Here is a 14,256-nt window from a genome sequence, read left to right as displayed (position 1 = left end):
GAACTGGTAGAATCCCACCCCTAATCTAGAGCAATTTAAGGAGTAATTCGTAGTGTCCAGGATTGTATAATTATTCCAACCGAGTTATTTCCTAAGCTTCTAACCTGATATGATATTGGTCATATTGTGCACTCTATCACCTCTGAGCCTCTGATTAATTCCTTTACCTGGATGGTACCTTTTCAAAATTTGTAATATTTCTTTGAAATGATGTTCTCTTCTTTTACTTGAAAAAAAGAAAGGGAGACCCCCAAATATGTGTGGCCCCCCAAAAATCTGCACAAATAGACATAAATATCCAGGGAAAGAGAGAGGAAGAAATATGGTGGAATGCAATTTTTCTTTTTCAGTTCATAGATTACTATTCACTACTATTCTAGAAATAATATATTGGGTTAATTGATGCACAAATATAGACTTATTTATTCATTCATTTGTTCAACTTAGCTAAGGAGAACGGTAGAATTGTATTTTATAGAGGATTGGTTTGTTAACTTGTTAGGAGATACTTTATAAATAAAATTGTGTATAAAAGATTTATAGAGAGAAGAGAAACCAGAGTATAAAATTTTGTATGTAGATGTGCATATTGCATGGATAGTCAAAGGTCATATGTCATAACCCAGCCTAACTTTTATGGTCTCTTGAATACTCCCAATATTATGCAATGAAAATATGAATGTTTGTTCTATGGAGATTCTCACTCATCCAGGTCATGCTTGTTCCAAAGGTGCTTTTTTCAAGAGGCAACAGGACTTGCTTTTCTTTGAAGACATTACACTTTTCATCCAAGAATCTTCTTCAGTTTCTTGAGTCAGAGCAGAAGAGGCTTCTTGGATGAGAAGCGAAATGTCTTCAAAGAAAAACAAAGTCCAAAAAATATGACAAATAAGCAAAAGGAAACACTAGCCATGAGAATGGGCATCCAAATAGTAGATAAAGTAAATATTTGGGGATTTTTATCTCAGTGAGATATACAACACTTAAAAAATGATAACTATAAGCCATTAATTAAATGAATAGCAGAAGATTTGGAAAAATGGGACAAGTTAAGATTATCTTTTATGGGTAGAATAGCGACAGTAAAAATGAATATACCTAAATTACTATTTCTTTTTCAAAATGTTCCCATAAAATTAGAAAAAAAGTTTTTTGATTATTTGAATAAATTGATGTCAAGATTCATATGGCAAAAGAGAAAACCAAGAATCAAATTAAATTTGCTGCAAGATGCCACAGAAAGGGGTGGATTCGGCCTGTCTGAGTGGAAATTGTACTATAGAGCTGCAACTTGGGCTAAAGATTAGATAAACCACAAGAATAAAAGAATATTAATATTAGAGGGCTATAATTTACAGGCAGGATGGCACACCTTTCTGTTTCAGGACAAACGAATAGGCCATAGTTATTTTCAAAGACATAAAATTAGACAGACCTTGTTAACTGCATGGAACAAAACCAAAAGACAAATTTATGTAGAAACACCTATATGGCTATCTATATTGGAAGCTTTGATGTACCCACACTTACTCCGACAAGGGAAAATTATTACCTATGAGGACATATTAAATGATAGAGGGGAATTATGACTGAGACAAGATTTGAAGGACCAAGGAATAGATATAGAATGGTGGGCTTATTTGCAACTCCAATTGAGACATGTCGGAAAGAATGGGGAATTAGCAGACGTAAAATAAAATTAGATGAAGTACTATTAGGAACTGATGAGAAATTGATAAAAAAATTTTTTATAAAGTTCTATTGGAATATAAATTAGAGGAAGAAAAAGTAAAAGAAACGATGGTGGCATGGATGAAGAATTTTGGATATAGTATAAATTTAGGTGATTGGCAAATCTTATGGGAACGAAACAAAAAAATGACTTTGGCTACACCATTTAAAGAAAATTTATACAAATTGTTTTACAGATGGCATATGCTGCCATTACAATTGACAAAAATATATCCTAAGCTTTCCCCTGTATGTTGGTAGTACAATAAATAAAATGGAATGTATTATCATTTATGGTGGAATTGCAAAGAAGCCCAAAAGTTCTGGCACAAAATTCAGAAATGGTTAGTGGTTAGAAGAGATATGTATGATTAAAATCGAATACAGACCCAATTTTTTTTTGTTAGGAATTAACGTGGGAAAATACGACAAGGATATTATATATTTAATAATTCATATAATCACAACTGCAAGATTGGCTTATGCACAACAGTGGAAATGCAAAGAAACTCCAAGTGAAATATAAATAATCAGGGAATGTCTGGATATGTGCAGAAATGGACAAATTGACAAAAGAATTAAAAAATAAGGATGAATCGGATTATTACAAAATATGGGATAAGTTTTATGGTTGGTTAGAAAAAAGAAAGGATCAAGATAATAAGAAATGATTAAATGTATATATTATATACTATGTATATAGAATGTAAATATGTATTCTTTTTAATATGTGACTTAGCAATATAAGACAACTAGGCGGGTTAGGAGGATTCAGTGGTGGTCTTTGACCGGTTCTGCCCGATTCTGGAGAGCCGGTAGGAGCGATGAGCAGCGGAGACCAAACCGGTTATCTCCACTGCTCTAATGGCTCTGCTGTTGGGTCCATCCGCTCACCCGGGCTCCCATACTCACCTTTATCCACTGAATTTAAAGCGCAGCTGCTTTGCGCAGCACAGAAGAATGCCGCAGCAGCTGCTGAAGTAATCAGGAGATCGTGCAGGCTTGCAGAAGGTGAGGTAGAACACCACTGCGCCTGTTAGGAATCTGTACACCAATTAGTTGGGTTGGCAATATATAAACCAACAATGTATGTTTGTAGCTTTAAGACAAAATCACTGTATTGATTTATACTATATTCCGATTGGTTGATTATATTGCAAATTACCATAAGAGGGAGCTAGAGATCATAGCTTGCTCTCTCAGACTTTGTAATTGGATATTCTTTGGACTGTTAAACGTTTATGACCTAGACTGTTTATTGGACTGTGCTATTTCTTAAAGTAAAATTTAACTCAATTTAGTGTATTTGTGTGTGGCTGAATAATTATTCATAACTACTCTCATAAACATTTCCATGTGCATATCCTTGTTACTCAAGGGTTATTCATATCATAACAGTGCCTACACAAACGCCTCTGTGCCTGCACAAAGTGCACATTTGGCATGTGTGTGCACACAAAATGTGTGCAAGCACGCAAAGCGCACCCACCAAACTGGTGGCAACAATATTTGAATCCCACCACTGTTAGGATTGTACCATGTTCATTGTTTTTAATGTTCTTTTCTGTTTTGTTTTTGTGTTTGTCTAATAAAATTTAAAATTAAAAAAAAAACAAAAACAAAATCCAGTTGCCTCTTGAAAAAGCAACTTTTGGATATGGATGTTTGGCAATTACTCCTATTTTGGGGAAAATAATTGTATTAAGCCTCTACATCATGTTAACCTCCCTTACAAGATGTCTATGGAAATTCTTGGTCATCCAGGTCATGGTTATCCCAAAGGTGCTTTTTCAAAAGGCAACTTGTCTTTGTTTTTCCTTGAAGACATTTCACTTCCCATCCAAGAAGCTTCTTCAGAACTTGGATAAGAAACAAAATACCTTCAAGAAAAAATGAAGTCCAGTTGCCTTTTGAAAAAACACCTTTGGAATTCCTTCACAAGAAAGTCTAAGAGAACCAAGAATGCTTTGAAGAAGGAATTCAATAGTCATTATGGAAACATCAGCCCTAAAAGGGTGGAAGGAATGAGAAAGAAACTCAAGATTGTTTCACCTTAGGCTTTCAAGATTCTGTAATATCCTGCAAAAATAAAGCATAATTTCAATAGCCCTTGTGAAATCTTCTCAAAGGGCTGTCCCTTATGGGATTTCATGTCAATGGAAATAGAGATGAAATTGGAAAAAGCAAAGCAATTACCATGTCCAGAGTTTTGTCTGTATATTTGAAAACAAAATTGACCTTAGGCTGGCATCCCAGAAGTCCCAATTTGTAAAGAGGAAATTAACAGGAGTTTTATCCATCATTGGCGGTTTGGTGGATCAGCAGTTAAGATGCTAGGCTTGTTGGCTGGAAAGCCGGCAGTCCAGGTTTGAGACCCAAACTCTACATGATGGTGTGAGCTCCCTTCCTCTCCCCAGCTCCTGCAAACCTAGCAGTTTGAAAGCATGCAAATGCAGCTAGATTAATAGGTACCACTTTGGTGGAAACATTACAGCACTCCATAGTGTCGTTCTGCCCACATGACTGTGGAATGTCTTCATACAGGGCTTGCTCAATGGCCTGGAGGTGAGCACCAGCCCCTATTGTTGGCAACGACTCGCGGAGTAAAATCTGCAGGGATTCCTTTACTTTTATTTTTTTATCTAATCCATCATTTCCTAGAAATCTGGCTTGATTATGAAGCAAAATGTTGTTGTTTTGCTGTTTCTTAACTGAAAGTCCCAAAAGTTGGGTAAGAACTTTGAGATGGAAATGAAATCAAGTCCAATATGTAGTACTTTTATCATATATTTCAGGCTGACAAGTATATTTGTAGTTTGCTCTGGCTACACTTTGGAAACCAGATGTTACACGGTCTTAAAAGTCTATGAAAGCAACAAGAAGTCTATGCAACCCTTTCTCAGTGTGAGCTGCATGGACGTTCTGTTCACATAACTTAATGCCAAGGGCAACCTCTTTTTGTCTATCGAATTTTAGAGAAGATAGTTTGTGGCAACTTGAAAAATAGCTTTGTAACTTTGCAAACTGAGTCCCTGATCATAACAGCTGATAGAACAGAAAGGATACGTTCAAAGAAGAGATTTCCATTCCATTTAATATGTGCTTGGAGAGAGAGCAAATTTAGTCATCTAGTTTGAAGAAAGGAATTTTATTCTGAAATACGTAGTGATACAAGGAATTATTCTTAAACACACCCATTTATTCCATTGCACCAGGAAAGACCATACATTTTGTGGATTTGACAGTTTGTAACAGTAAATAAATTAGCTTTTCTTTCGATCCTCCTTAAGGGTCCGCATTATATTTTCTTTTATATTGCTTCTAGAGTAATTAATAAGCCTATAAGGAAATGGTAGAATTTTTAATGCTCAATCTTTCATATCCCCTATGTTTTTGTAATAAATATTTCGAAGTCAAAGTATTACACAATTAGTCTTTTGTAATGCCAATAATAATCGAGGATCAATTCACCACCTCAAATCTTGCTTTTTAGTATTTATTTTACATATACAATTTTTCACCCAGAAGATGAAAAGATAGCAGCTTACAAAACTTTTAAAAAACAATAAAACATATCAAACTCTGGTTTAAGCAAATCATAGCTTGGATATCATGGGGAATATTGTCAATTAAAAATCAGAACCAGAGGCTTCTAAGCTTCTAGCATACAAAAGAAAAGGAAAGAAGAGTGAGAATAATATTATGCAAAACAATTCTCCACTTTTTTTTCTACCTGTTCTCGTTCTGTTTGCTGAAAGAGAATAAGCTTTTGAAATTTCTTTCAAAGGAGAAGAGAATGTTGATAATATTCTCAGGAGGGGAAGGTGGCAGTTTTACAACCATCAAGTGACAAAATGGTCAAGAGGTATTTGGGAATGTTCTGTCTTTCATTGCATTGTGTTTCTATTTGTCCATCAAATTTCTTCTGAAAGAAGCTCATATTTTACATTTTCCAGTTGGGAATTATGAGTAATGTCATTATTGGAACCAGCACCCTTGCTCATCCAATGATCAAATCAGCTCAAAAATACCAGCTAGAGAATTTTGAAAGAAATTATTGGGCGTCCAGAGGAAAAAAGAGATTAAAACAAAAACCAGTTACACAGGGGAAGAAAACTTTTGGAAAATTACTAAGAGAAATCAGCAAAATATCAAATAGAAAATGGTGTCTACATAGTAAGAAATTACATTGTTTTGTAACATCTGAACAAAGCCAACAAGACATGTGGTTATATGTGGTTCTCCTATGCTGGAAGCTTTAGTTTTATGCTAAATGTTTCCCGACAAATAGAAAACTGAACTGTTATGGAGAGAGGTATAATTTTTATTTCCCTTTCCTTTTCATGCCTGAATATACTCAGTGCCCTTAGTCTCATCTCAATTCTCCATCTTAATAAATGTTGTTAGACATAACCTGTTCCAATTTACCTCTTATTTTGGAGGGAGTGGTCAGAGTGGGTTTTTATTCCATTAAATAGAACAACAACAAAAACAAAAGTAGAAACGGAAAAAAATTGTAAAAGAAAAGAAAAAGAAAAAAGAGCACACGAAACAATTGTGTGTATAAGGATTTCTGTATTCTTTAGAATGGCATTTGAGGAAGTTGATGGATCAAGTTCCAAAGTTGACTGTGTATGGAGATTCTCAGTCATCCAGGTCATGGTTGTCCCAAAGATGCTTTTTCAAGAGGCAACTGGACTTTCTGGTTTTTTTTGGAAAATGATAAGAATGAGAAGTGAAACGTCTTCAAAGAAAAACCAGAAAGTCTAGTTGACCTTTGGGATTCCAAAGTTGACTTTTAGGGACAGAGGGAAGGAAGGGAGGGAGGGAGGGAGAAAGTTTCCAAGTCGGTGGACATCATTACTTCTTGCTGTAGTGAGTTCCATGGGAGGAACACAGGAATTTTGACTAGTTTGTTCTTTTTTGCTCAATAGAAGGTGATAGTTCAGTTGTATGTTGTGAAAGAGCACCTTATTTCGTTGTTCTCAGGTTCTGAGTACAATGACAATAAATCTATCTATCTATCTATCTATCTATCTATCTATCTATCTATCTATCTATCTATCTATCTATCTATCTATCTATAGTTGTACCCCCAACTGACTTGCCCCTGGAGAGTTCAGGGTTAAATATGGAAGCCAGATATAACAGTTGGAATCTGATTGCATTCTGTATTAGTTGAAGTTTGTGAGTGATCTTCAGTGTACTGTAGTGTCATATGTAACGCATTGGAGTAATCCAGGTAAGGGGATATTAAGTGTATGCACTTTTTATGGGGCAGAACAATGTGGTTTATTTCCCCAGACTTCGTATAAATATGGTTCAGCATATGAAAGGATCAGCTGGATTGATATTTTTCATTCAAGGCAATCAGCCTAGTAAATTAAAAATCTAATCCCAAGATTTACTCCAGTAGTTGGGATTTTCCCAAATGCTCCTGCTTGCTAAGCCATTGACTTTTTTTTAAGAAAAAAAACCCCTTATATTGACTTAGGATGTGATAAGATAAAAATGAGGGATTCAAATTAACAATATACTTCATAACCTCTCAGAGGTTTAAAATGATAATGCCTTTAATAAAATACCTAGTTTGGTATTAAGTTACAACCAACTTTAGCCTAACTTGGAGCCAAGCTCGAGCTGTGAGAAAGGAATCAGCCAAAGAAAGCTACTTGCTCTATTATCTTGTCTTCTGTGTCTGCTAACTCTCTTATTTTGAGATCTTGGGTGATCCATCAAGACCATAACTCCTTTGTGGAGGTCTGGTGCCAACTAAATCCTGGTGGAGGCCCCTTTTGTGAAAGTGGTCCATTGATTTTGGGAATAGTGCCATTTCCTCCAAAGGCAATGAGGGGTGATCTCCAGACCATTTTGGAGAAGGACATTAGCATAACTCTGGTTCCAACAGCAGGGCTTCGCTTTCTTCTAAGTAATTAGAGAAGGAAATTACAGTTTGGATCTAATGCTACAAATTGGTGATCTGACTAATAGAGTGTGTGATATAAACATATAAATGTATATAGTTTCATTTCCTAGCTGAGCGAGCCAGCATTGTCTGAGCATGCTTCCATGTGACCAGTATGACAATATCAGTGGTGGGATTCAATTTTTTTTACTACCGGTTCTGTGGGCATGGCTTGGTGGGTGTGGCAGGGGAAGGATACTACAAAATGCCCATTCCCTCCCCACCCCACTAACCTGCTTTCCAGCTCCGTTCTCCTGTGTAGGGAAACAAAAGGAGACCCAGCCTATCAGCTGTGGCTCAGGAGGCAGAGAATAGATGGGAGCGGGGCCACTCAGAGATGATATTTGCCGGTTCTCCAAACTACTCAATGCAACCTCTCCCTTCTATAAGGTTGCCTGGCTCTGCTTGCTCAGTCTTTTTCAACATCAGTTTAACATTGAAACTCCAGAACACCGCAAGTAAATATTTCAATCGCTGTCACACAGTTATATTTGTTGCCCATTGCTTCTGGATCCTTTGTAGATTTATGTTTGTTTTTATTTGTTGTTGTTTTTTTTAATGAAAATCAAAATTCATTTATGCAGTGTTAAAAAAGAGCCAATGTTTTCAAGAATTATGTATACAATATATTGTATCATTTTAAAGATTTTTTTGTTCCTTAATAACGTTTGCTGTTTATTTAAGAATAATTGTAAATGAATCAGATTCAGATATGTTGCATTTCCTTTGTGTCTGTTTTTTTTTTTAATTTATAGTTTGGGAAGTTGACAAACTAGAATTTTATTAAAGATATAACACTTTAATATGTGCAAAGACACATTTTTTCCTCCCTTGTTTTTTTTATTTCTTTTGTGTTTGTGTGTATGTGCATATATGTTTTATTTTCTTGTTGGTAAACCTTGGAAAAAATATATATCTTTCTCCTTTAAAGTTCTAATTCAAAGCATGAATGTGTGAGTTCTAGAGGGACTTTGGGACTGCAGTAAAAATTCGTTGTCATAGTAACAGAAAGGGAACTAGGCCTAGCTCACCTGGGACTTTAACTTACTGCAAAAGCTTTTTTTTTTTTAGACGAGCACTCAGCAAGGGAAATAAATAAATAAATTGTTCATTGAGTTCCCAGTTGACTTTCAATACCCACCCGCCTTCCAACTATTCCCCTCTTCTATAAATGCATTTTATTTTGTCCTGCAGCCTTCATAAATTTTCTGTGTCCCAGTTAAATCTGTGGGCTTTCCCCCCCCCCGCCTTGCAATTTAAATGCGCCACTAAAATGCCGGAATAAACTCTTCTTCTCACATTTTTCCCCTCCCCCCTTCCCTTTCTCTCCCCCCTCTTCTCTCTCACACACCCCACATCATCTCTCTCAGAAAAAAAAAATTCAAGTACAATAGAAGAAAGACAGTTCTAAACAAACAGAGAGCCGAATCTATGCTCTGCAGCATTTTGAATAATATGTGTTTTTTTTTTAGCGGAATCAATTCGATTGGCTTTTACACTTCTAATTTTGGCAAAGTTCAGATAAAATGTAAATGCTCATTTGAGACCCTTTTGTGCGTAATTTGCTTAGGAGCAATGGTTTGTGAGTGTGCTTTTCCAGGGTGCTTTTTTGCCTTCCTAATCTAGCCTAAAGCCTTAAATACCCCAGTCCAGCCTTAAGACTTAGTATTGCATGATAGTTTCTCTTCCTAGTAGCTACCCAGCTTGACCCTGCTTAGCTCCTGAGCCCAGAGTGGCTCATCCAGACCCCCTGAGGCCATGTTCAGTTTTACAGTTTCCCCATGCATAGCTAATATAGTGCAGGATTGTAGGTTACAAAACAAAATGCTATTCACACTTTAAACTCCCTGCTCTCCTTATTGTGTGAATACTTTCCTGCTGTTTCAGTTGGAGATATTAGATCCACACCCTCAAATTATGGAACAACATTCATAGTTTATAACGACTGGAAAATATCCATTTTTCTTGAAACACATTTTTATTTTGGATATATTTATGCAGATACCAGTTGAAAAGTTAATAGTCAAATCCTTCAATCTGCAAGATGCCGTTTTTTCTCTTGTCCACCCCACCCATCCATATTCACCTTCAACTTTTGGATTGTAGTGTATAGCTATTGTGGCTAGGCATAATGCTTTGAGATTTTGTCAGGTCATATATTTAACACAAAAATGATGCTCCAGAATACAAGTCCCTGTAGCCCAAGCATGCCCCAAAAATGGAACATCAATTGCCATGGATTGCCTTGGCATTTGTTTAACAGCTAAAGGTTTCCTTCAAGTTGATTTTGAGTCTTGATCACCACATGCCATGTCCATGGCAGCAGTATGAAATTAGTTTGCCATTATTGTCTTCAATGGTTTGTTTTTATTTCCCAATCCATCCTCCTTGGATTTTGCAAGTTTCTCTTATTTAAGTTCTAGGGGAATAACCAAATTTAATTAAATGTAGCTACCTACTTCAGCTAGCTCTTGCTTTGTTTTCCTTTAATTTTTTTTAATTGAATGGCTTACAGAGCAAAATTCCAATCAGTCACGTCCAACATATTTATTTCATATTTGTTTGTTTGTTTAATGCTTATTCATCAAACAAAAATTACAAATTCAAACAAGCAAAATGGGGGAAAATGTGACAGGGACAATAAGGCACATTTAGTGCACTGATCCACGCTTGCTTAAGGACCTCTTAAATATGGGATGAGGTCCATTGAAGTTAAGCTGGAGTTAAAACTATGAAAATTAGTAGCTGAGACAACTACATTGGGCAGAATATTCCAAACTTTGACAGTTCTATTACAAAACAATTTTTTAAAATCAAATTTAAAACAATTTACATTTGGTTTAAAGCTATACATTTATTATTTTATTTCCAACATATTTCCATTGCATTTGTTTCTAGCCAGTCTTCACCACCCTAGTGTTCTCCAGATGTTTGAGGTTGTACCTTCAGAATTTCCAACTTCCTAGAAATTCTAGCTGTTGCACATTTAGCATATCAGAAGACCCAAGGCTGGGACAGGCTGATCAGGGTAGATAGACCTGGAGACTCCTGGGAAAATGAGATACCAATGATAGGATAACTCCAGGCATGTATTCTATATATAAAGAGGAAAGTTAACAGAGGAAATATATACTAATAACTATATTCTGACTGATAATGGAATCTTTCCTGAAAACTTTATATGCAGTGATGTTGAACGGCAACAAAATATAAGATAGTGAGTTATTGGAAAGTAGCTGTCCTGTTGATAGGAAGTCTTCCAGTGCTGTCCATTTACATATTGCTAGAGTTATTTTGCTCTGTGATTGAAGGACTCCGTAAGTAGTTCTGCATCTGGCCTTTTGAAAGCACAAGTCTCAAGTACTTGTCTTCATCTGTTCTTTTTTAGAACATTTACTACCGAGAGGATTCCAGGGTAGTAAAGTGGGTTTTTCTCTTGTAAAACATGAGTAAATGAAATAACATAGAACTAATATGTTTCTTTTATATGACTTTTATTTACAGCAACAGTGGACAGTGTTGTTTCTGCTGAGGATTGTATTCCCTCCACCTTTTTTTTGGGGGGGGGGGGACTGTAAAGCAGAGGGAGAGAGGGAGACAGAGATGTCTGTCTATTTCTGACTTTCCCATTTTTCTTTCTTCCCTACTCTCTCTACCTTCTTTTTCAAGCAGTAGACACAGAACTCTTACCAAGGATTTTAAACTCCTCTCAAAAAGCTTGGAATTTGCTCAAGAACTAAATTGGCTGAGGGCCTCTGTGCTAACTCACCTACCCTTGATTTACAGTACCTTCTTCCTACTCAGAACAAACATTCTCTAGGCAGTAGGCCATAAAGTATAACTACCATTAGAAAAAGTAAAGCACTTATAATAAAATTTAAATTAAGTTCAAATAAATGGACTAGAAACAAAGGTTAAAAATTTAAGAGCATGGAGGCAGTTGCATGAACTAAAGAAGTCATAAAATATTTTAAGACTGATTAGCTTGGGCATGTGAAAACACCTTCAGCTAACTTTCAAATGTCCGACTATTGATGCTTCATCCGATGAAAACAAATATGTTGTATAACAACATTCCTCTTCATATTTATTAGTATATTTTAATTTTATTCTTCAATTAAACCTTAATCTTCAGTGACTCCAATAATGTATCCACTGCTACTACCACTACTACTGCTGCTACTATTACTACTACTACTCCTTCCTCCTTCTGCATTTCTTGGAGATTTCTTATCTAAGTACTAACCAAGTCTAAACCATCAGGTTGTTTTTTTTAGCCTAGACAAATTTGGCCAGGTGCCACCATCTCTTAAGACTGATTCCACTCATATTTATCCTACCACAATTCCACTTATTTGGCCAAAAAATAATACCTGACCTAATAGAAGCTTATCATTTTCCTGATGGGAATTTTAATCTAGGATTCATCTATATTAATCCAACATATTAGCTCTTAAGCAGAACCACACCCTAATTCCCACATCACAAATTTGCATCCCCTTGCATGAATATTCAACCAACACAATAAAGTTGCATGCATACAGATGGTATTATGATATTTAAAGACTTGGACCTGACCTAAAAGTGCTTTTCCAAAAGGCAACTGGATTTCCTTGTTTTTTTCCTTAAAAATATTCCATTTCTCATCCCAAAAAACTTCTTCAGGAACAACCATGACCTGGGTGATTGACAATCTCCATAGACATTTAGGGATAGACTTGAGAATACCATGTACCAATTTCTAACAATAGTAGAATCAATAAGCTAAAATTAGAAGAGGAGTATTATAAATGTTGCCTTACAGCACAAAATAAGGCAACCCTCTAGAATATATGTGGGCTGAAGGCTCTGTGAGCAACTGATGTATGCATTTCTATAATTTAAATTCCCAGAAGTTTTGTAAAATGTCTTAAAGTGAAATGCAGAGATTTGCCCAAGGCTACATAATGAACATAATACACTCGGTAGAAGTTTAACCCTTTGTCCCTGACGGGCATTCAACATCCCAACCATAGTAGCTTTTGGATATCACTGATTTTTCTTCATGTTATCTTTCCTTTGCATTATGCATGCTTCTTTGCTAAATTTTATGAAGCTCACAAAAGGAAGAAAGGCATGTTTTCCAGAATATGCATGGGCTGGATGTCAGAGAGAATGTGGGGGGTGCCTATAAATTAGGAGGAAATGTTGTCAAAATTAGGGAAAGTATAAAAATGAGGATACAGTAGGTGGGGAAAGGAAATAAGAACCTGTTCTTCAAAATGTTGGATTGATGTATTTGAAAAACAAAAGAAGCAAAGAGGAAAAAAATGTACATTTGGAGAAATGGTGTCAAACATACAGGCAGTTTTTGTTTAGATTTCTTACAAATATGTGCATTAATGTGAAAATCTTACAGAACAGAAATATTTGTTTTGAGAAAAACATGAAAGTAAACATAATCAAATTCAATTCTATGGCCAGTTTCAGATCTTAACTTGAGGGAACTGAACTTTGTAAATAGATTTTTCACTTTCTTCTCACCCCACAAAGAGCTCTACAACTGAGCTGCACCCTTGAAAACGTCTCTATCGTTAAGATAAACACATCAAAGTATCCTGATGGAGTTCTAACTTCGGTGTGGACCTTCCCAGAGGAAGTCAGTTTTGCTACAGAGTAATGTCTGAATGTCCTTTACACTCAGGGAAAAGGAAACGAGATGTTTGCTGCGCTTCTGACTGCATATTTGCATATATAAATTCATTCTGTTTGTGTTCCTTCTATCTTTCTTTATATGGCTTCAGGGTGACAAAGCTTGGAAGAATCTCTGATTCCCGAACATTTCAGATCTTGCTTTATGGATGCAGCCAGAAATGTCATTTTAATCTGTTTTAATTGACAGTTTCCTTTTCGACAGGCAGTTGATATCCCCCTGATGGTTCCAGCCACAGGGCACAAACACATTGGCACAAAGCAACTAAATGATATCAGACTTTAATTTCTTAAAAACGGAAGGTGTCAAGTCCCTTCTCTTTTCTCCCCTTGCAGATTCTTCTTAAAATTCTTCCTCAAGTGCAACCAGAACTGTTTGAAGACTGCAGGAAACCCTCGAGATATGCGACGATTCCAGGTAAGCGATGTGGGATCAGCTGTTAAGTAAGTAAGTTGTCTGTTTTTTTTTTTTTCCTTCCCGGCAGTATCTCTCTGTTGCTCATCACTGACGCTGCAGGTAATAAACGAGATGACAGTAAATGATAACCCCCATCATAGATTGTGGAAGGTTTTTGTTCTCTGTGTTTATCATGTTCAATCCTTGCTTACTCCCATTTTGGGAGCAGGAAAATCCCCAAGAGACATTGCACCAACTGGAGATGTGTACCCGATTTGACACTCCAAAGTGAGATGCCCACATGTAACTGCATACAGGAACCTCAGATCCTTCTACACTTTTTTTCAAAATATCCTTCTTAATGTACCAGGAAGTTGTATACTTCCACAACACTCAGTTTAGGTTTCTTCTCACCTGTAGCTATTCCAGCCCTAGTCACTTTAAGAACTCTCCCTAGCGAAAGCAAGTAGAC

The 14,256-nt window shown here is 36.2% G+C and overlaps 1 protein-coding gene across 4 annotated transcripts in view; it reads left to right on the top strand.

Moving 5' to 3' along the window:
* Window positions 1–14,256, top strand: part of EBF2 (EBF transcription factor 2) — a 250,146-nt gene that overhangs the window by 157,264 nt on the left and 78,626 nt on the right. For all 4 annotated transcript variants that reach the window (XM_026671320.2, XM_087969954.1, XM_087969953.1 and 1 more), the window contains exon 7: window positions 13,724–13,805. In XM_026671320.2, the coding sequence (XP_026527105.1) occupies window positions 13,724–13,805 (82 nt within the window). The remainder of the gene's footprint in view (window positions 1–13,723; window positions 13,806–14,256) is intronic.

This window comes from Notechis scutatus, chromosome 7, assembly GCF_049901735.1.
Source record: "Notechis scutatus isolate UNSWTSFEM ecotype Mainland chromosome 7, rNotScu1.2, whole genome shotgun sequence".
Classification (NCBI taxonomy): Eukaryota; Metazoa; Chordata; class Lepidosauria; order Squamata; family Elapidae; genus Notechis; species Notechis scutatus.
Note: the sequence above shows the minus strand (reverse complement) of the source record. Positions and strands in the feature narration are given on the sequence as shown.